The 24,499-nt window shown below is 39.2% G+C and overlaps 1 protein-coding gene across 7 annotated transcripts in view; it reads right to left on the bottom strand.

Moving 5' to 3' along the window:
* abhd18 (abhydrolase domain containing 18) overlaps positions 1 to 24,499 on the bottom strand; it is a 52,654-nt gene that overhangs the window by 3,295 nt on the left and 24,860 nt on the right. For 4 of the 7 annotated variants that reach the window (XM_078405221.1, XM_078405196.1, XM_078405206.1 and 1 more), the window contains exons 6-12: positions 22,749 to 22,835; positions 20,521 to 20,546; positions 12,928 to 13,066; positions 11,012 to 11,101; positions 8,243 to 8,344; positions 2,833 to 3,208; positions 1,551 to 1,713 (exon numbers count right to left, since the gene is read on the bottom strand). In XM_078405221.1, coding sequence (XP_078261347.1) covers positions 1,551 to 1,713; positions 2,833 to 3,208; positions 8,243 to 8,344; positions 11,012 to 11,101; positions 12,928 to 13,066; positions 20,521 to 20,546; positions 22,749 to 22,835 — 983 coding nt within the window. Of the gene's footprint in view, positions 1 to 1,550; positions 1,714 to 2,832; positions 3,209 to 8,242; positions 8,345 to 11,011; positions 11,102 to 12,927; positions 13,067 to 20,520; positions 20,558 to 20,853; positions 20,964 to 21,195; positions 22,697 to 22,748; positions 22,836 to 24,499 lie in introns of those variants that run through there. The other 3 variants (XM_078405240.1, XM_078405230.1, XM_078405249.1) reach the window with 3 other exon arrangements.

Consider the following 24,499-nt stretch of genomic DNA (forward strand, 5'->3'; position numbering starts at 1 on the left):
TTTAGATGATGTTTGGACTAAGGAGCCCTGGACAATCACAACATGGACAATCTCACTTGTTGGTCAGTTAGTGCTGCTTGATACTATTGCCAAAGATGACTTAGCTGAGAGCTCAGAGTAGACAGACTGTTCATTGATTAACCAGATTGAATTTGTCCTTTTTATTTTCCACATTTTTGGGCATATTCCACATGAAAAGTTTAAAGAAGGAATAAAATAAAACAAAAAGGAGTAGGCTTACTGGATCAGAACTCTAAACTAATCCCAAATTCTCATGCTAAAACACTAAATTACTTCATGGAGAAAATTTGTTCATTATACAGAGGACCGGCAATTAACATGTAATAAATGCACATAAAGATAAATAAATTATTTTTTACATAAGTAAAACAATAAAAATACATCCTTCATCTTCCTGATCATGTGTGGCATTAGTCAGATTGCCTTCCTACATGGCAGGGTTAAAGAAAATGGTGCAAGATGGAACTGCAGATGCTGGTTTAAACCGAGGATAGACACAAAAAGCGAGAGTAACTCAGCAGGACAGGCAGCATCTCCAATTTAATCCTCCAATTTGCATTTAGCCTCACTCTGACAATGGAGGAGACCTCGGACAGGAAGGTCTGTGAAGGAATGGGAAGGAGAATTAAAGTGTCCAGCAACCGGGAGAAAATGGTGCTTCCCAGGGGAAGTTTGGAGTGTTATTTGGAGTAAGGAGAGGAGCATTAATGTCTTTATGAAGAGAACCATGAAACTATGAAATGCAGATAAAGCAGAGGAAATTGGAGTTATGGAGAGACACGAGATAGGAGAAATTAGGCTTGTAGTGCTTTGCTGAAGAGTTATTCAAATGATCCACATGCTGAAGAAAAATTACTTTTCTATAATGCCACATTTTCCCACTTTCCCCAAGTCCAATCACTTAACCGTCAACAGTAAATGAATAAAAAATGCAGATGCTGAAAATCTGAAATAAAAAAGACAAAATATTGGGAACACTTTGCAGGTTACACAGCCCCTGTGAAAAGGTTAAAGACCTTTTGTCTGATGACCTGAGATATTAATTTTGTTTTCCTTTCCACAGTTGTAGCTTAGCCTACTGATGTCCAGCATTTAATTTTTTTTATCAACAATCCCATTGCAAGACCAACAGGATCGAATCAAACTGAATGCTCCGTACAATCAAAACATAACAACTTTGTAAGCATATCTTCTTGAAAAAGAATGAAACATTGACCAGACAGATAGCTGCAAGAGTTCGACCAAAGTAAGGGTCAAACTATTTTCTCCACATAAGGGGTTTCTCATTTACTCATGCCAACCAAATAAAGATATTAATTAGTCTCCATGAAGTGATCTACACGGTTAAGTACAAAAACTGGACAACAGAAGGTGATGCTTAAAAAAAGAGTCAGAAGACGAAGGGTACTCATCTTCCTCTTCAGCTAGGGTAAAGTGATTAGTACAGAAAGAAATAGCAAAAAGTCCCAAAAATGTGCTCTTTTAAGCCAACAGAAATTGCCGTTTTTTCAGGTTCTCGCTGCTTTTACCTGAAGAGACCTTGTTTGAAGAGGTAGGCACTAATGTGACCCCCTTCCAAATATCTGATTTCACATCCAGGCCAGATTTCATTAAGGCTCCGTACTCCACCTCGAGGAACATAGGCATCTTCTTTTGCTTGTACCACTATGATTAGACTCGGATCTACTGGCACTGTAATTTAAATCAAAGATCAGATAATTAGAGCTTCTAGATATATATACTTTCAGCAAGCAATTCAGACCAATAGATGCTAATTGAAATTCTTAATTTAAATAATGTTCAGTGCAACTACTGCTTGTAAAGTAATGGCAACCCATTTCTTCTACTTCAGATATTTATCGAATTCTCCTCATTAAAAATGCAAGTCTGTTTCATCAACACATGGCCAGGTATAAAAATTACAAAATTCCTCTTTTTATTTTAAAATAGCTTTAAACATCTACTCAAGTTTTCAGGAAATCAAATAATTGGATTTTCAAGTCTCTGCTTGTTTAAACTTTTTAATGTCATTCACAAGAAAATAGAAGAGTAGATTACATGCCCCTCAACCAAACTTGCCATTCAATATCACAACTGAATTACCCCTCGCATTAACACCTCCTCTGTGCTAGATCCCATAGGGCTGTTCCCAGTATTTCAAAGAGCATCTCCCCTTCTTTAAATACATCTCCATTTAAAGCTTACGCATATCTCTGGGGGTAGACGATTTATGAGTTTCACAACCTTCTGCAAGAAATTCCTATACATCACATTTTTAAATGACTACCTCCTTATCTTTCAATTGAGTCCCTGGTTGAACACTCTCTCACCATTGGAAATATCTCACACAGTTCAAGCAATAGTAGCAGATAGATTTTTACATTTGAGAGGCAAATTAAACATAACAGAGTACAACCAGGAGTAATTGAGATGGATCAATGACAGTGGCTCAGCATTTAAAAGGAAAGATTATCAAATTTTAAAATTGTCCTGATATTCCACCACAGAATTCATTACACCAGAACCAGTTCCACTGTGACATCAAATCAAACAACTAATTTACTGCAGGATTAACCAGGTAGGAATCAGCTTGCACACAAATCTTTCTCTTCCTTTTTGGTTGTAGAGAATTACTGTAAAACTGTAAATGTTGACATATCTGAGATAAGCTAACCACATGATGAATTTAACCTTTGCACCATCAGGAAATTCTGCATCTTTCTTCGTATACATACTAAATCATACAAAATTTCAATGATATTATGTATTCACAATTTCTGATATTAATTTGAATCAGAAGTTTTAAAATACCTGAGAAATTTCCCACGTGTGTACATTCATCCATGACTCCTTTCATGAAGAGTATAGATTCTCGTTCTAGGGAGCTTTTCCTCTTTTCCCTCTTTAATGGTTCATGTTTTACAGAGGATGATAGCTTGCTAGTGTTCGTTGAAGGTATTCTGTGATTCTGACAGCCACGGTGTGAGATATCTTGAAGCAGAAACTCTTGTGTGGAAGCATTAAAGACTGTCGTATCGGGACTAAACTGAGTAACAGTTGCAGTCTTCAAGACTTCTCTCTTAACATTTAATTCATGCATTTCTGTGGTAAACTCAAAGTGTTCCCATTTGTCTAAACTGGATGAGGACTTCTTTACAAAATCTTGACCCATTTTGAAGGAATCCATCTAAAGATTAAATAATTAAGATTTATAAATAATTTCAAAGGCATGCTCAAAGCAAATATTTCACTGAAGCTTTTGATTAACTTCTCCCTGCCTTACTTGCAGTTTCAACATATTTTAGGCAGTGATGCAGATTCGCTTATATCATATTACACTCCTCGGATGGGAACACGAAACAAGTCTGGCAATTTCTTGTTCAGTACATCTCATTTAAGATTGAAAATCAGCATCAAAATAAGATCAATAATTGAATTTGAATTGAATTGAAGCATTTATTGTCATTCAAAATAAATTTGAACGAAATGTCGTTGCCATACAGTCATGACAGTAAAGAGCAGAAAACACACAATTACATAAGTTTAACATAAACATCCATCACAGTGACTCCTCCAGGCACCTCCTCACTGTGATGGAAGGCAAAAAAAAGTCTTATCTCCTCCTTTGTTTTTGTCCCGCGGTCAGGCAGTCAAACTGCTGCGTCGAGACAATCGACGCTCCCGATTTTTTGATGCCCCCGCTGGCCGATGGAAAATCCCGCAGCCGAGCCGCGCAGGGCGATGAAGGTCAAATTCATTAAAAATATTATTGAATACCCAAAATAATGATCTATCTTACACCTGAAGACAAAGCAATAATGATAACAGAACTTTTCTGTCACAAAAGGCACAAAAAGTGAAGCCTCCCAGCAGAGGATAAGCATGTCAGACCATTATTTCTGTTGGATACATATTTTGCACCCTTCGTATTTGAGATACAAATATTATACAACCAAAGTTACAATCGCTGCACACTTTTTAAAATCGAGTATCAATCATGTTGGATTGAGAAGAAACTGAAAAGCAAGTTTCTCAAGGAAATAAAATGTTGTGTGTATAGTGGTTTTCCTTTGTATTCCTATGAGTTTATATTCACTATCTCAGTTATACCTCAGGAATTATATCTCAGGACACCTTGGTGCTTTAAAGCCAATGAAGTGAGTTTGAACTGAGGTCAACGCTGTAACATTGAGAATGATCAGCCATGATCACATTGAATGGTGGTGCTGGCTCGAAGGGCCGAATTGCCTACTCCTGCACCTATTGTCTATTGTCTATTACGAGTCAGAACCAATTTCAGTTGTTTCTATAGGCATTTTAGATAATACTGAGGCCAAAGATGCAAAGTAAATTATAGAAAATTAAGTACAACAGACAAGCAGCATAGAGGAATCCACCTCTGAGCTCTTGCAGGAAATAATGTAGAGCCAGGAGACAATCTCAAACTCTTGATGTAATGTGGGCTACTTTGCTGGGCATCCATGACAATGCCATTATTGTGGTTCAGGTGGCACCTACTGTGGAGACACAGGTGGCATTCACAGGGTCTTGTTATGACACTGCAGCCTCATCACAACCCAATTAAAGATCTGGTCTCGGTAGATCTGCAGGAACAACAATATTCCACGTTTGATGTCTTTGAGTGAACTGATGTCTTTTGTGAGCAAATTGCTGTTCAAATAGGGCAGAGAGATGTCACTTAAAAGTGGATTTCCACTTTGGCTGGCTGTGGAGCAGCTGGTAGAGCTGCTACCTCACAGCACCAGAGTTCCGCGTTCTATCCTGACATCGGGTGCCGTCTGTGTTGAGTTTACACATTCTGCCTGTGACCATGGGTGCTCCAGATTCCTCCCACATCCTTAAGATGTGCCGGGTTTGTACGTTAAATGTGTTGCATTTTGGGAGCACTAACGTGGGCAGAACCTACACAGTGAACAGTAGGGCTCTGGGGAGTGTTGTAGAGCAGAGGGATCTACAAGTACAGGTACATAGTTCGTTGAAAGTGGCATCACAGGTAGATAGGGTGGTTAAAAAAGCTTTTGGCACATTGGCCTTCATTAATCAGAGCATTCAGTATAGAAGTTGGGAGGTCATGTTGCAGTTGTATAATACATTGGCAAGGCCGTATTCAGAATATTGTGTTCAGTTTTAGGCGCCACGTTATAGGAAAGATGTTGTCAAGCTAGAAACGGTGCAGAGAAGATTTACGAGGATGTTGCCAGGACTCGGAGGCCTGAGCAAAAGAGAGAGGTTGAAAAGGCTAGGACTCTATACGTTGGAGCACAGGTGGATGAAGGGTGATTTTATAATGGTGTACAAAATCATGAGAGGAATAGATTGGGTAGATGCACAGAGCCTCTTGCCCAAAGTAGGAGAATCGAGAACCAGAGGACATAGGTTTGAGGTGAGGGGGGAAAGATTTAATAAGAATCTAAGGGGTAACTTTTTCACACAAAGAGTGGTAAGTGTATGGAACAAGCTGTGGAGGTAGTTGAGGCAGGTACAATCACAATGCTTAAGAAACATTTAGACAAGTCCATGGATAGGACAGGTTTAGAGGGATATGGGCCAAATGCAGGCAGGTGGGACTAGTGTAGATGGGACATGTTGGCCAGTGTGGGCAAGTTGGGCTGGAATTAATTAATTGTACTTTGGTTTGCTTCTTGATACTTTCCACAGCCAATCTAAATCTTGTGAAATTATGATCACAGTATCCTCCCATTGACACTTGTTCTATTTGACCAGTGATATTACCAAAAATGATTGGAGCAGGATCATGCTATTTATGAAAGTTCTCCAGAATATTCTTCCTCGTTTGTGCTATGCACATTTTTATCCCAACCAATATTAGAATAACTGAATTCTTACCAGTTCCCCCATGCTTAAGTGTGTAATTCTTGCATCTTGCACTTAATTTCCTTAGAACTGTTCTTGTCTGTTTTCTTTACTATAGCTGATGGCCCATCGAATGCACCGATTAGTGCAAGGAAACCCATATTGTTTCAGAACATTCAGTACTCAATCGTGTTCCGATTTGAGCCAAGTCTCTGTTATTGTCACAGCATACTAATCTCATGTGAAAATTTGCACCTGAAGCTCACTTACCTAATTTAACCAGCTTTTATCATGAAAATTGGATCCATTCGAAACTCTTTTTCATGGCTGAACTACAAACACAGGCTCAGAGAAAGGGAGCAGTCACCCAGCAGCTATATAGGAGACAATGAAATGTAGCACCAGCACTTCTAAATATAGCTGGAAAGCTGTGAAGTGGGAAAGATGCCTTTGCTCCATTGGAGCTGTGAACTGTTCCTGATTAGCATACCTGTGGTGACTGAATATTTGGAGATGCAGCATGGAAACAGGCCCTTCGACCCACTGAGTCCTTGCCAACATCGATAAACCGTTCACACCAGTTAAACTCATGGAATCTTACAGCGTGGAAGTGAGCTTCAGGTGCAAATTTTCACATGAGATTAGTATGCTGTGACAATAACAGAGACTTGGCTCAAATCGGAACACGATTGAGTACTGAATGTTCTGAAACAATATGGGTTTCCTTGCACTAATCGGTGCATTCGATGGGCCATCAGCTATAGTAAAGAAAACAGACAAGAACAGTTCTAAGGAAATTAAGTGCAAGATGCAAGAATTACACACTTAAGCATGGGGGAACTGGTAAGAATTCAGTTATTCTAATATTGGTTGGGATAAAAATGTGCATAGCACAAACGAGGAAGAATATTCTGGAGAACTTTCATAAATAGCATGATCCTGCTCCAATCATTTTTGGTAATATCACTGGTCAAATAGAACAAGTGTCAATGGGAGGATACTGTGATCATAATTTCACAAGATTTAGATTGGCTGTGGAAAGTATCAAGAAGCAAACCAAAGTACAATTAATTAATTAGAGAGGGGCTGATTCAGGTAACTGTAATCATAGATCTGCACCGTAACTGAAAAATGGACAAGCTTTAAAGCAGAGATAGTTTTGTTATATCTTGAAACCTGCTTGGCAAAGAAAAGTAACAAATGAAAGATCTCTCTTCATGACTGGAAAGCTGAGAGTAAGAGAAAGCAGGAAAAAGCGGCTCATGGCAGATGTCAGGTTCACAATACAAATGTGAACCAAGCTGAACATGGAAAGCTAAAAGTGGAAGTGAAAAAATAAATAAGTGCAAAAAGCCAGTATGAGAGTAAGGTGGCAACAAACATTAAAAATCAGTTTTATATTTCATAATTTCGACAGTTTTTAAAAACTTTGTCTTCTTTCCTCATTCATATCATGAATTCATATCACCTCCTCCAAACAAGTAGTTTGTGATTAACAAGCCTCCATCCTCCCCTCTGAGCTAACCAAAGTATACCTCGATTCATGTGACAAAAAAACTAAACAAAGCACCATCATCACTTCGATTATTAATTCTCTCTTGGCCTGCACACCATCAGATATTTATTCCATCCACTCCTCCCCCTTCTTTGCAAGCATGGTTAATTCCTAACTTTCCTCTCGATCTGATGACAATTCAGCAATCTAAACTGTAAATCCTGTTTATGCTTTCAGTTTTGCTGCCCAATCATTATTTTGATTCCGAGCATCTGTATTTTTTGTTTTTGTAGTGTCATATAGCAAAAAAAAAGGATCCAGATTATTGTTAGTTTGGTGTTTGGGCTTTCCAAATTTGTGAATTTCAGCAACTGATCAACTATAGGAGGGGAACAAGCAAGGCATGACCATCCAAATATCATGCAAGCACCCAATGGTTTAGTGCAACACTGAAACAGTTGACTGACATAACTCATCTGTTAAACAATACACCAGAACAGGCTTTTATCAACATTCATCAACCCTTTTTTTGTCAGTAACAAATGGAAAGAATCTATGGAAGACAGCTACCATCCTTACCCGTGTCCCCTAGGTACGACACAGCAACAGAGCGAGCTCTTAAAATGTCCACTGAAACAGCCTAGCAACCCACTCTGTTCAGGGTCAAATTAAGGATGAGCATTGGCTGTACCAGTGATGTCCGTATCTTTATCATCTTTAATATACCATATAATAGGAACAGGAACAGGACAATGGATTTGCCCTTCAATCTTTAACCACATTCATCAACATCATGGCTTATCTTAAAACTCACTAGTTTCCTCCTCAACACTATACAAAGCAATGATTACATTCAATGCAGTGACATGTAGCAAACTAAAATAAACTTACTCCACAGTATTCTAGTAATCTGATAATTTCTTCCTCATAAACTGTTTCAGTGGCATATTGTTTTTCGAGCTCTCTCCAGTTCACTGCTTTGCTCAACACACCCTGCAAAGAGCAACATAAAATTACAATATTCATAGAAAACATAGAAAACAAGTACAGGAGTAGGCCATTCGACCCTTCGTGCCAGCACCACCATTCAATGTGATCATGGCTGAATATCCAAAATCAGTACCCTATTCCTGCTAACTCCCCATACCCCTTGATTCTGTTAGCCCTAAGACCTACTAGACCTACCATTGGGCCCAAACCTCTCCTGCATTGGTGCAGCACCTTCTTCCCCCTTCTTCCCTCCCTCCCCCCCCTCTCTCTCTCTCTCTCTCTCTCTCTCCTCCTCCCCTTCCCCTCAACCTCCCACTCCATCCCCCTCAACCCCCCTTATCCTCCCTCCCCCTCCCCCCCTCCCTAGGAGATAGATTTAAACTTTAAAATGTGAATAACTTAAAAAATATAACACCGATTTCAATGAAACTTCTTTCATTAGCACCAAAGGGATGACGGTGAGTAAGGTGGGCCTAAAATTGTCGCGCTATCGTGTACTGTTTTGGCTGCAGTTCAGGAACAAACAAACAAACAAACAAACAAACAAGAGTTTTAGCATATAGATCTCTAACTCTCCCTTGAATACATCAATATCCATTTCTTACTACCAAGGCTATAGGTTCACTTTATGTGTTACACAAAATAATTTTCCACTGCCTGCAGAACAGAGAGATTTATCCTACCCTTAAATGTATAATTTGCAATAATTGACATACTTGATAATACAATGTCTATCATTTGGATTGTGAAACAGAGCTAATAACAAATAAATTAAACATGCGCAATGTGGCAGGAGTTAGAGTTCAATGTTCCAGAGCACAGAGGCATGCGAAACAGGGGGTGGAGAGGAGGGGGATTTGCAATTTTTATCAGGGAGAACATCACAGCAGTATTCAGAAATAATATTCCAGGGGATCATCCAGTGAGGCTATATAGGAGGAACTCAAAAATAGGATTATATTGATGGGGTTGCACTACAGGCCCTGCAATAATCCAAGGAAATAGAGAAGAAAATATATGAGGAAATCACACATAGCTGTTGTCAAAATAGTTGACTTTAATTTTTCTAATTTTGACTGGGACTGGTACAGTGCGAAGGGCTTTGATGGGGCAGAATTTGTTAAGTGTGTCCAGCAAAGTTTTCTGAAACAATATATGTAGTTGGTCCTACTAGGGAGGAGGCAATACTGGACTTCCTTTTGGGAAATAAGGCAGGGCAAGTGACTAAAGTGTCAACGAGGAAGCACTTTGGGAGCAGTGACCATAATTCTTATTTTTAAAATAGTAATGGAAAAAAAATAGAAATGATCCACAAGTCCTAAATTGGGACAAGGCTAATTTTTAATGGCATTAGACCAGAACTTGCAACAGTTCATTAGGAGAGGATGTCTACATATAAAGGAACATCTGACAAGTGAGAGAGTGAGAGTTTACAGCCATAATGTTCCTGTTAGAGTAAAATTAGCAGGGCAAAAGAGGACAAGAGATAGATGTTTGTGTAAAAATTGTATCTGTGTGTCCTGTGCTTTTTGTTGTCTAACGCCGGACCCTGACGTGAGAGGACGCTGGCGTTGTTTATTCGCCGCTTCTCCGTTAGGATAGTTTGTCTGTTTGTTTTTATGTTATGATTGTTTATGTAAAGTGCTTTGAGCTTCTGGAAAGGCGCTATATAAAATAAATGCTTATTATTATTATTATTATACATTATCTATCAAAGTGAAGAAATTCTGTAAATAAATTAAGAGCAAAATGGTAACTTGAGATAGAGTAGGTCTCTTTATAGATCAATGTGATCAAGGAGCCACAGGAGATAGGCAAGGTCTTAAATCAACATTTCTTGAATGTTTTTAGCGTGGAAGTTAGGGTGTTAAGGGAAGAGAATAGTGATGCCTTGAAATATATCCACATTACAAAAGAGATGGCCATGGCACCTTGATGATGGTGCATAAATCCCCAGGACCTGACCAAGTGCATTCGAGGATATTTTGGGAAGGGAGGGAAGAAATTGTAAGGACCGTGGCAGGGATATCTGCATCATCATTAGCCACTGGTGATGTAATTTCAAAGGCAAGTGCTGATTAGGAGGATAATTGGTATGGTTTTGTGTTTGGGATATGAAGTCATGGGAAATTTGATGTGTTTTTTTAAAAAGAGGTTATCAAGAGGATTAATGAGGAAATGGCTGTTAATGTTGTCTACATGAACTTTAGCAAGGCTCTTGACGTCCCACATGGCACAGTGGCTTAAAAGGTTAGTTCACATCGGATCCACGGTGAGCTAGCCAATTGGATACAAAATTGGCTTGGTGGTAGGAGTCAGTATGTAGGAGAGGACGGTTGTTATTCAGATTGGAGGACTCCCACCAGTAGTCTGCCTCAGGGATTGCTGCTGGGTCCATTGTTGCGCGGCATCTATATTAACGACTTGGATGAAAATGTAGTTGCCATGGTTATTAAGCTTGAGGATAACACCAAAATTGGTATTATAGTTGTCAGTGAGGGGTTTGTAAGATTATAACATGATCTAAATCAACTGGGAAAGTGGACCAAGGAGTGGCAGATGGAACAGTTTAGCAGATGGAAAAACTTTCGAAAACTTCCATTATATTCATACACCATTCAAGTATTTCTTCAGATGCAATAAAATGGTGAATCACAATACAATACTCACTGTAGTAAACACCCCTGAAGCTGTCGACCAAGATAGACAGGGCACAAGTGGTATGGGCTTGGGCCAGTTAGTTGCAGCTAATGATGCCATCTATAAACAAAATATTTAATGTGTCACAGCTAATAATGTAAATCAATGTACTCTAGCAGCCATTCTATTTATTAATTTTCTTAAGTGAGACAATAATTCTATCTAAAAATACAACATGTAAGAGGTGAGGTAACCATAGGTCATCTTTGTCCCAGATGGATTTGGAATGTTCCTTTACTCACCCCAGGAAAATTTTAAATTTTATTATTATAGCAATTAAACACATATATCTCAACAATTCAAGATAATTTCCTGTATCTTATAAAACAAAGCTAAATGACCCTTGCTAAGTCAAGCTCACTCATACAATTTCTATGTATTTTCTTCTTTTCTCTCAATCATACATATTGCAAACAGTTGCAGAACAAGCACTGAAATCTGCGACACCCTTCTGATTATGAACTGTTAACCAGAAAATACCTCCCTGCAACCCTACATTGTTGTTTCCTTCTAATTAGCCTAATTAACATAAAAAATAAAGCTGCCCATGATTGAATTGCTTTTCTTTTTACTGTTTCTAATTTATACTATTTTCCAGTGTGGCTACTGTTTTGGGGTATAAGCACTTCTACTAAGGACACACAAGGAACTGAAAAATGCAGGAATCTTGAGAAAAACACAAAGTGCCAGAGGAACTCAGTGGGTTTGAAGAAGGATCCTGACCCGAAATGTCATCTGCCCATTCCCTCCAGATGCTGCCTGACCCACTAAGTTCCTCTACCCTTTGTGTTTTGCAACTATCATATTCTCCCACGTTGTTAACCTCCACCAAATGAAATCTATATCTTCTGAGCCTAGATTGCCTTTCAAAATGTACTTATTTCACCTCCGATGAGCAGAGCTACACCAATCACATTTTCCAATCCACATCCTTCAAAATGTCAAAGATTGGGTACCTATTTTTATCAAATAAAAGATCTATTTGCTTCGTGCTTCTTTCATCAGCTCCCTTTGTCTTTTGCTTTCTATTTTTCTGTCCTTTATTTCCATCCTTACTTCCATCTCCTCTTCTCACATAGCTGTCCCTCATTTTGAAGACAAATTGTTGGTGGAACTTAGTGTGTCAGGCAGCATCTATGGAGAGAAGTAGATAGGCAGTGTTTCAGGTCTGCAGAAAGCTCTGTCTGAAGAAAGGTTGAGACCCAAAATATCTGTCCATTTCCCTCTGCAGATGCTGCCTCGCTTGCAGAGTTCCTCCACCAATTGTTTTTTGCCAAGATTCCAGCTTCTGCAGACTCGTGTGTCTCTAGCACTAGTTAACACCCCACAAGGTTAATGGTCCCAGTCCTGCTTGGACATAATCTGTTCAGTTTATAGATCTCCGCTTCCCACAAGTGGTTTCAATGCCTGGGAAATTTCAAATCAACCCTGTTGTAACACTTGTTTAGGCACACACTTATCCTATCTATCTTCACAGAGCACAGGAATAGTCCTGAAGTTACCATCTTTGAGGAGCTGCTTTTGAAACTTATTCCCCAACTCCTTACATTCAGCTTGTAGGTCCCCTTTGTTTCCCAAACAAACCTATGTGGATTGTACCAACACCTACCATGACCCCAGCTGTTCATCTTTCCCCCCTCCCCCCACAGAATGTTCTGCAGCTCCTGAAAGATATTTTCTAACTCAGTAGCATGGAGGCAGCATATCAGCTAGGATTCACATTTGTAACCACAGATATGCTGATCCAATCCTCCTATCAAGAGCCGCTATCACTGTAGTCTTGCAGAATTGTAGGTCATTACTTTCATCATTGTTATCTGCCTAGAATAGTATTATTTGAATATACACAATCCACAATATTTTCTTCTAAAAATATTCAAACTTACATGACCTCCCATCGATATCCCAGTCATTCCCAAAGGTCCATAGCCCCCTCTCTCCAACCAATGAAGAAGAGCTGCAGACTCCAAAACCAGAGCTCCTCCCATCACAAAAAGATCTGAAACATTCCTTAAATTTGACCTCCTAACCAGAAAACAAAATGAGTGTAAAATATGACTTTTAAACAGTGGCGTTGATTTTCTTACTCAAAACTATTTTCTTAAGTACATATCATTATCACCAAAACACGTATTTCCAGAGTGCAATATATTAGTATACTCTTATCAATAGGCAATTTTAATTTCCCGTAGGGTTAACACCTACTGTTGAATAGTTTTACTAGGATTTCTTGTGTAAGGATTTTTCTTACATGGATACAGAATGAGTTAATTGAACACATAAATTGCCAAAACAGATCACAACTCTCCCTCCACCAAACAAATTTGACAATGGCAGACTGGAGAACAGTAGATGAAATGGTGCAGGGAACTGCAGATGCTGGTTTCTGAAGATAGACACAAAATGCTGGAGTAACTCAGTGGGACAGGCCGCATCTCTGGAGAGAAGGAATGGGTGACATTTCGGGTCGAGACCCTTCTTCAGACTAATGTCAGGGGAGAGGGGGATACATAGATAAGGAAGCACAAGGTGTGAAGATAGGACAAAGGGAATGTAGATCAAGGAAAATTAGAATAGATCATTGTTAGCTGGGAGTTAGCTGTTTTATTATCTCTGTTCAAAGCAAACAGATAAAATGTAGTCAGACAGTAAGACTGGTTGGTGAACTGGGAAGGGGAGGGATGGAGAGAGAGGGAAAGAAAGGGTTACTTGAAGGTAGAGAAGTCAATGTTCATACCGCTCGGGTGTAAGCTGCCCAATCGAAATATGAGGTACAATTTGCGCTAGGCTCCACTCTGACAATGGAGGACTTTCCTCAAATCAGAGGAGGGGACCTTTGTTGAGATTCTGAAATTGTTTCCAGTTGTTAATACCAATACTAAAACAAAAATTAAATAGCTAAATTGAGGAAACAATTACCAACCACATATATGGAAGGACCAAAACATGCCCATGGCAACATCATTTTGAGCTGACTTTCAACTTTGTAACATGTTTCATAAAAAAACTATCTACAGGTCTACATAAAAAGATTTTCTTGCTGTTGAATATTTGTCCTTGATTATAGGGCACATATTAAATGACTAATGGATGGTTATCTCAAATATCAAAACCCAGATCTAATGAATCATGCCATCTATTTTTTGGTTGAATACTTTGAAAAAACAACATAGAAAGTGGAAGGGGTGCAAGATTCTAAATCTGTTCCCCTTGACTTCCACACAAAATAAATATGGGATTTCAGTAATTTACATTTGTCCAGTACAAAATTTAACATGTCCTTCATTAAATCACCAAATTATACACCATGAGCAGACTTAGAGCTTCAATTTTTTAACTGAAATTCTCAAGAAATCATGTTTGCCTCCCAATAATTGCTTAACTTAGTAATGAATGTTTGCAGTAGAGCTTCAGTATTGCACATCTTTAATTATCTTAGTTTCTAAGTGGAAATTTCACAATCAGTAATCAAAAAAATAAACCGAGGGGAAAGGTATTTATTAACGGACCTTTGTGCATTTTAGACCATTCTGTTTAAACAAACATTTTTCCTACTAATCAATGCTATACTAATGCAATGTACTTCAGCATCCTTAAGGACCACAACAATCGATACAATTTATCCTGATTTATCAATTTATTCTCCTTGGCATTATGTAGAATTATTACAGTATAAATGGTCACTCAGCCCACAATTTACACTCCTGCCTTTGTTAATTCTATTCCATTATTCTATACATTTGACCTTCAGTCCTTGACCCTTCACCAAAGGGAACATATTCTACCCGTCTGTCCAGATATAATTTGATGTACTTTTATCAAATACCCTCTCAGCCTTCTCTTCAAAGAACTGTCACTCTAATCTATCCTTCAAACAGTAGATCCTTATTCCTGACATCATCCTTGCACATCCTTTTTGCACTCTAATGTCTACACATCCTTCCCATAACATAGTGACCACAATTTAATGCAATGCCAGTGTTTCAACAAATCTTCCAGCTTTCATACTCAATGCCTCTACTAATAAAGACTATTGTTCATCTTTCTCAACATGGCCATCCATTTTCAACGATTAGTGCACAAACACCCACACGCCCCTTTGCTCTTGCACCCTTTTTAGAATGGCAAGTATTACACCATGTATTTGGCAAGTATTTCTTACCAAAATACATCACCCGACCTTTCTTCTCATTAAACATTATATGCCGTGTCCGTCAAGGCCTATTTATATTCTGCTGTAGTCTATTGTTATTTTCCTTGTTGTTCATAATACTTGCAAATTCTGTGTCATCCACATGTTTCTTGAAATTCTGGCCTCAGCCATTAAAATAAAATAAAGCACCTATTCACCTTTCTCCAATCTGAAAATTAATTAATCACCATTACTCTCTGCTGCCTGTATTTAGGCAAATTCACATCCATGCTATCTATGTGCTTCAACATGGTTGATAAACGTATGTGGTACATCATCTTCTCAAAGTGTATGCACACATCAATTTAATTACCTCTTCAACTTTATCCAGTACCTTATCAAAACATGCTTTCCAATTGGTTAAACATGATTTGCCTTCACTAATCTATGTTAACTTGCCATAATTATTTCATTTGCCCTCAGGTGATTATCAATCTTTCAAAAAACATTATCACCAAGATTAAATTGATTGACCTGTTGTTGCTGATATCCTCCTTCATTTTTTTGAAGGGAATAACGTGTTATTCTCTACTAGCATCACCCTGGATTGAAGAACATTTGAAGGATACAGGCAGTTGCATACAAATTTCTCCCCTTTCCCTCAAAATCTAGGATGCATCCTGTTTAATCCTGGTTTCCATTATCTCCTCCTTTGCTATTGCTGTAGAGCACCTTCTTCCCTGGTGAGGGCAGATGAAAAGTTGGTAGCTAATCTCATCTCATACACTTTTTTAATTTTAATTTTCCCTCACCACCCCCCCCCCCCCCTTTCACACACACACGCATTTTGTAAAATCAGTCTGATTATAACTGGTATTTAAAACTCAACAATCGCACACAGCCTTAAAAAAAAAATCTTCCTCTTTATCCCTTTCATTATCTATAGAGAGTTAAATGTCTGATCTTCCTGATCCCTTTATGGGAAAGTGTCGAAATCACACCCAGCCCATTTCCTCCTCAAAAGATCTGTAACCGATTTGCCTGTCAATTTCTGATTCCACTTTACCTGTGCCAAATTAACATCCCATTGATATTGGGCTTCCCTCAATTATTCATATTTCTTATCTATCATTTTTCTTCTCTATAGGTAATCTAAATCTTATGACATTATAATTATCTCTCTTATGCTCTGCTGCAGGACTTGGTATCTTTGGTCCATCTCAATCCCCAAAACAGATGCAACAAAGCCTCCTTCTTCTTTGGAAGAGAAACATGCTGCTCTACAAAATTATCTTGCGCACATTTTTTTTTAGAAACTTTTCATTCTCTCTGTCTTTAATGCTATAATTATCTCAACATTAATTGGGATAGCAAAAGCCTCCTAATTAGCCCAGTTTTTACACTTCTCGGTAATTTTCTTGCGTTTTCAATGTCAATTTTAAAATGATTTTGTACAGCGCATCACTGGCTATTTCTACAACCTGCCACATATCTATTTTAGCTAATACATTATAACAATTTATATTATGCCTTTAACATAGTAACATTTCCTACGGGACTTCAAAACGACTTTTGTTTCAACTAACTTTGTCACCAAATTACCCAATAATTCGGACAAATAAGAGGAGTAGAATGCAATAGAGAAATGACTTTAAGGAAGGGATTATAAAGTCTAGGCAGAAAACACGTGACAAGGAGCAATTACATTTCAAATGAGCAAGCATTAAGGATTACAGTGGGCGGCACAAATACTAGATCCCACTGATGGATACTAAGTGGCAGAGCTGCTGCCTCACAATGCCAGAGACCCGGGTTCTATCCTGACTACGGATGCTGATAGTGCAAAGTTTGTACGCTCTCCCCGTGACCGCATGAGTCTTTTCCGGGGTGCTCCACTTTCCTCCCAAATTTCCAAAGACGCGCAGGTTTGTAGTTAATTGGCTTCTGTTAATTGCCCCTAGTCTGTATGACATAGAACTAGTTTATGGGTGATTGGTGGTCATGGTGGACTTGGTGAGCCAATGGGCGTGTTTCCATGCTGTATCTCTAAACTAAATGGAAAACTCAGGATTGTAGAGCTGGACCGGATTACATAATGTGGCTATGGAAGATCCCAAAACAACAATATTCCAAAACTGAAGATTTGCTTGTTCAGAATCAAATGCAGGCGAACAAAACAAGGCACTATAAGACAATAGAGACTGCAGGTTAGGATTCTTGTAACAACTTTTTGGATGAACTGCTTCATAAATTGGAGAATGAAACAATAATGAAGTGTACTAGAACAGTTAGATTTTAAAATTAAAATAGTAATGGAGGAAAGTTTCATTAACAAATGAGCTAAACAGCGTCAGAGTCTTGAATCAAGACTGGACAATATTAAGCAGATGAAATCAGACAACCTTCACGATAACATAAATATATAACCAGCAGCCCAACTCCCGATCAGATATGACACCAAGGTTGGAACCAACCTGGTTCAGTCTCAGATAACAGCCGGGAAGGAATCAAGTACAATGCAGTACAAGAATAGGCTCTTTGACCCACAATATCTGTGCCAAACTAAACCAATCCCCTCAGGCTGCAAATGATCCACATCCATCCATGCCTTGCATAACCATATGCCTATCGAAAAGCCTCTTAAACACCCCTACCTTATCTGCTTCCCCCACCACTCCTCACGGATTGTTTCCAGGCTGTGTAAAAAACTTGCCCTGCTCATCTGCTTTAAACTTTCCCCCTCTCACCCTTAGAACTGTTACTTGTCAATTTATTTTTCAATTATTTATTGGTCAATTCCACTCTTCGAGAAAGATTCTACCACTCCACAAAACAAAGCTTATGATAGGAACTAGAGACAAGGGATTTGGCTTTCCCAACAATGATTGGAAGAAATTCTTGCTCATTCAGAACTGGATGTTAGACAAGCAGTAATAACTTGTAGAAAATGAAGAGGTTGTTGTGAATTAAACTAGGATGCTATCATAATACATCTGATAGCAATTTATTCTTATAGGTCACCATGGGGTAAACATTGAGAAATTACAAGTAGTAGTCTTTAGTAGCAACTAGGCGGATGTGGACCCGTTGGATCCAAACCTCTCCTGCGGTCGCGGCAACCCCTGTTGGGTGCAAACCTCTCCTGCGGACCCGGGAACCCTCCCCAAACTGATCCAAAACTCTCCTGCGGGCCTGGCAACACTCCATGCAAACCTCTCCTGTGGCCAGCAGCAGGAGAGCTCTCCTCACCCCCCCCCCTCATTGGCCGCCACTCCCATCACTCATGTGGATCCCGTCCCCTCCAAGTGGCAACCCACCCCCAACTGCGCATATCCGGCAGCCATCTTACGTAAGTATTAAAGTATAAAAAGTGATCGGCGGCCATCTTACGTATTAAAGTATAAAAAGTGATTTTTAAATCTCTCCTGCGGACCTGGCAACCCTCCGTGCAAACCTCTCCTGCAGGGCGGCAATCCCCGTTGGGTGCAAACCTTCCCGGCAACCCTCCCCCAACTGACGATCCGTGAACCCGTTGCTGGCCAGACACTATCACCCAGGGCCGTGGGTGGGCTTGGGGGGACAGGGAAGGGGAGAGGGAGCCACTCACCTCGGCCCCGTGGGGCCAGAGTGAGCCGTGGACCCGAAATCTCTCCTGCAGCGGCAGCTCAGCGGCGAACGGCCATCTTATTTGACTCTCTGCCTCCGCGCTGCACCACGGGAGGAAGGTCAGGCGCGGGGCACAACGGGACATGTGCCGGTCTTCCTGGTGGGGGGGGGAATGGTGAGTAGGGTGGGCCTAAAATTGTTGCGCTATCGTGTACCATTTGGCTGTATTTTGAAAACAAATACAAGCACAAATATACAAGATGAGTGTTTTAGTAAAATCTATAGATAGAAGAGATAGATGGGCATGAATTGCAAGAGAAATCATCGTAAGTGGTTCTTTGGTTATGACTTTCTAAACATGGATCCAGACGAGTTGCGTCTTAGAGATGGGCAACCAAGGAGAGGTAAGAGGCAACTATGTCAAAAAGCTGCAGGCAAGTTGCAAAGAGAAATGGTTTATTTTTAGCAACAGCTGCATGGTAATATTCATACCTCCAGTAAAGGTGTTTTAGTTCCACCTTATCAGACTCCAAATACACCAATTCATTGAGCATTCCCTGCAGATTTCCTTTAACATGCCTTGATTTTTCCAATAAAAGTGTTCCCCACTGCTGATGCCAGGGCACTCTAAGATTATTTAGATTCTATCACCCTATCTTCAATACATACCACTATCTTGTGCCAATCATTCATTGTAAGTCCCAATTTTACTAATCAAGAATTTGTTAGTATTCACCACATCTAGAGCAAAATACAATTCCTTCTATTCACAGCACTGCTTCATTGCCTTCAGTACAGACTACAAACCTGTCAGTTTTTAATTTTTCCATCATCGTAAAAGTTCTGGAATACTCCATCGACCAGACTCAACCATTCCAATGCTTAGCCTCATATTTGACATTCAGTTTGCATCTATCCAAAATAATCTGGCCTTTATCACAACCCATAAGTCTCATTCAATCATCACCCCTTGCTTCTGATTGTTGGTTCCACATGATCCAGCAATCCCAGTTTTAAAATTCTATCCACTCAAATCGCTCCAATGTCTCACCTTCACCATGCCTGTAACCCTCTTCAGTGCTGTAATCTTTTGAGAATAATCAACTGGCAGTTTATCCAGTGTTATCTTGTTTATTTTGTTACACGTGTCAGGTCAATAACGTCTTTCAACAATTTCCGTAGCAAAAAAAAGCTCTGTTGCAGGACGTTTTTCTTTCCTTGAGACGTAGTGCAATACGTCAAATTTTGTTCCTTAGACATGGCCCCAGTTCTGCATTTCTTGACAGGATAAGGCATGCAATGCAATTAAAATCTGTATCCAGAGTGCTAACTTTCCTTCAGTGAGACGAGAGTGAAATCATGCAGAAAGGAATCAACAAGAGAAACAGTTTAAAAAAGCATGTGAAGACACACGTTCTGCTTTCTCCTCTAGGATTTGAGAGGTTATCCTTGACAGACTGGTAAAAGTGCAATTAATTATCTGAAAGGTCCTGGACATTTACACAAGATAGGTAAAAAGGAATTCTGGGGCTAAGCCTGATCACAAGAAACAGTTTAATGGGATTTATTTAAAAATAATCAAGGAAATCTACAAGATAATGAGCTTGAACACCAAAAAATGAAGGAGCTGATTTAGAAATTAATCCACATGACAAACAGTCTAGCATTTCTCATAACGAAAAGGAATGATTGGAGGGCACCTTACTAAAGTACTTACATTTGATCATTAAATCCTACTTACATTTGATCTTTAGGTTTCCTGTAGCCATGTAACAATGCTGTTAAGAAAAATAGCCAATTTTATGTTTAAAAATACAGCAACATTTACAGTTAAATATTGAAAATGTACCTATATATCATGAACTGCTACTAGTAACAGTAAACAGTGCAGTTAGCTATTTTGATTTTTTTTTAAAAAGCAGTCAATCCAGATAAAATAAAGATGAAAGGTGTTCACACTCAGGATTATGGAAAAATTATTTCTCCCCTTTCCTTGGTAACAAGTAGCTCCCGAGAACATCAAAAACAGCTAACACTATATATAGATGAACTAATATGCAAAAAAAAATTGCACCTGCCTGCTTCGCCCAATTTTCATGCCAATATAAACAAATTGAAGGTTACTGGAAAGTGTACACGCAGATGATCAAATACTCTGTGGAGCAATGTGGCTTTCAGTGTGTTCTGAAAAACAGAATGAAGCATACTGGAGCTGAATGCTATTTAAATAGCCTACAGCTTTATTCAATTGTTTATGGTTAAAAAATAGGGATTTGGTACTTTAATGTTCTCTTCTTTTGTTACGTATAGCACTTAAAATATGAACTATCTTAATAATTCAGGTTGGCCCAAAAAACCCACGCACAATTAATGGATAGTGCATGTGAGTACCATGGCATGAAATTCAACTCCTTACTTGTAAGCTTTCAACTAAGACTTTGTGCTGCAAGATGGCCATCTGTGTCGGTCAAGGTTTAGCCAAGAAAATAATGAATATTTTTTGAACAGAAGCAAACATAGTGAATAAAATTGCAAGAGTACCAATTTATACTAAATTCATAAGGTTACTATTCAAGATCTGATTCAGGGGAGGTTCTACTACTAAAATAAACAATTTTTTTTTTTAAATTTCCAATTATGTTCATCAAGTCAAAAGAATAGCATGGGCATAATTCCCTCTAGAAGAAAATGAACCAGGCCATAACAAACAAGGTGCAGATTTTCTTTTGGCTTATAATTGTTATTGGCCTGTACGATGCCATTTGCTTCAGCATGGCCCTAGGTACCGGCTTCCACACCAAGTCCACTACCCAGCAATTTGCCATAGTTCAGCACAATATCAGATCCATCTCTGTGTACACTGCCAGTCGTCTTCACAGAAACCACCCCACATTTTCTGCGGCTTTTGAAGATGTCGGTGTGGTTAGGCCCATTATGTTTGTGAATATCTGACATTGACAAGCAGTTGGGACACCAAAAAAATGGTCAAAATATTTACATTACATTTAAAAAGCCAAGCAGCACACCCACACACCAAAAATCGATCAAACCAACAAATAAATACAAACGATAACTATTAGAACTACCATTTGGGAGCCAATATTTCTCAATCATTTGTATGGGCCACAGGTTGAGAGAGATATTTCAGCCTCAGAGTTACAAAATCTGGAAAATTACACTTTCTTGTGGACTTTATGTGCAGTGTACTGGTACAGCACAGGTGGCAGGGTGGAAAATCACACTGACGATTTAAACTATAATTTGCTTATTAACTGGGACTTTACACAGAAGTATGCAAGCAAGTAACACATCGTCATTTATGGCATGATAAAAGATGTGCCTCAAGAATTGCCTTACTTTGGGTAATTTATTTTGCTCTGATATTCACTATCAGAATATGTGGTGGACATGGCCGTATTACAAAAGGCATCCTCTATGGAGAGCTAACATCTGGGAGGAGAACCATCGTCCGATCCAGCTATGTTACAAGGATGTCAACAAAAGAGAATTTGAAGGCGCTCGACATCGATGTGGAGTCCTGGGAGAGCCTTGCAGCTGACCGTACGAGATGGAGAGGTACCCTGAACCAACATCTCAAAACAGGGGAAGAGAAACTGAAGAATGCAGCGGCAGACAAGAGGGCATGCAGAAAGGAGCGCAGCAACTTCAACAGACCAGAGACCACACACAAATGTGACCTTTGCGACAGAGACTGTCACTCCCGCATTGGTCTCTTCAGCCACAAGCGACGCTGCTCTAGCCGAGGTGTGGAGCAAGCAGCCAACTAGGATGCATCACCCATGGTCAGCCATGGCCGAGGGGGCCTAAGAAGAAGATATTCACTAGTTATTTAATTAGGAAGCAGCGCTTCGAAATTATTACTCCAAATGACAAAGATTACATTTAAAATATGGTGTAGAATTGAAACCTTTATTGTAATAGTAAAATTTATAAATATACACAAAGGATATAGTATGGATTTTCCAAAAGAAGTGAGCCAATGCATGCTTCCTTTATCATTGGACGAGCCATCATAGTGCGTCTTCGCCAGTAAAACTAGGAATAAGTTTGAAGGAAATATGTTAAATGAAATATCCAGTATATAAAGAACTTCATTAAAAACTATAAATAGTTCAAGTCGGCCCGCCGCGGACCTTTCACCGTCCAGCGCGGCTTGAAATAGGCCGCGGGATTTTCTCCGCCCGGCGGGGGCTTCAATGTTGGGAGCCACGACCGCCCCGACGTGGCAACTCCAACAGCCTGACCACGGGAGAAGATGGCAGGGGAAGAGAAAAGACATTCTGGCCTTCCATCACAGCGAGGAGGGACTGGAGGAGACTCACTGTGATTTGTTTGGTGTTAGTTTATGATTGTATGTGTTATTGCATTTTTATTGATTATTCTTATTGGTCTTATTGTTGAACTGCGGGTAATGTTTCATTTCACTACACATTTATGTGTATGTGACAAATAAACGACTATTGACTATTGAGCTTACACTTCTAAATCTTGTCATGTGATCTGTCAAGACAGTAAACAAATTTGTGTTTGCTACAAGGAACACAATTATAACATTCTGATTTATATTTATTTCATAACCAATCCCAAGTTTCCTACATTTACTCAGAAAATGCACACTGAGCCTTCCACACTTTTATGCTCATAGAATTGCAATTAAGAATAACTTACCAGGATTTCATTTTTTAAAGTGAAACAGCAGTTTTTAGGACAAAATCCTGATTGCAAAAAAGATTGCTTATGCAGTCAACAATCTGAATGATTGTTCAAATGAAATAATCACTGTAGTTACATTGTAGTAATCACTGTAGCTATTTGTCTTCATATGGTGAAAGATGCCATTAAGCAATATCCATAAGAGATAAGCCCATCCAGAAATTTGATTTACAAATTCCCTAATTTGCTTAGTTGAATTCTGGTTAGCATGCAACAAAAGCTTTTTACTGTACCTCAGTACACGCAACAATAAACTGAACTAAACTGTTAACTCAGCAGACTAGGAATACACACCAGGAGCCTTCACGATACGGTGCTAAGCAGCACAAATCAAGTATCATGAATTTTCCGAGAGGAGGGAACATGATTCCAATTCTTTATTTATATTGATATAGTTGAACCAGTTTTTGGTGGGTGCTGACTTGGTTCTGTGTTAGAGTTCCACAGGTCCCTAATGATTCATCACTACCTTGCTCGACATAAGAATCTGGAACAGTTGTTGGCTACAGGGTTCTCCTCAAGACTGCTCTGCAATTCAATAATATTATACCTGATCTGGTATTGGTCTGAATTCCACATTCCTGATTGTCCCCCACAATATTTCCCTCCTCAATTGGTCGACTTTGTTAATCTAGGCCTTCATAGCTCTCTAGAGAATTCCCAAAGATTCAAAATGTCCAAGAAAAAATTTGCTCTCATTTTAACTGAACAATGTCTTATTCTGAAACCATATCCCCAAGTTTTAGATTTGCCCACGAGGCAAACAAGTTCTCAGCATTTACTTGGTCAAGCCTCTCATAATCTGACGTTTCACTCAGATCACCTCCTACTTCTACAGTCCAAAGTGGTTAGATCCAACTTGTATATCCTTTCCATAAGACAATCCCTTCACCCTAGGGATCAATCCAGTGACCTTTTTCTGAATCACATCCTACCATCAGACATCCAGAGGAGGTCCATGGCACAGTATAGGACGAACAAGACTT

Source organism: Rhinoraja longicauda, chromosome 1 (genome assembly GCF_053455715.1).
Source record: "Rhinoraja longicauda isolate Sanriku21f chromosome 1, sRhiLon1.1, whole genome shotgun sequence".
Lineage (NCBI taxonomy): Eukaryota > Metazoa > Chordata > Chondrichthyes > Rajiformes > Arhynchobatidae > Rhinoraja > Rhinoraja longicauda.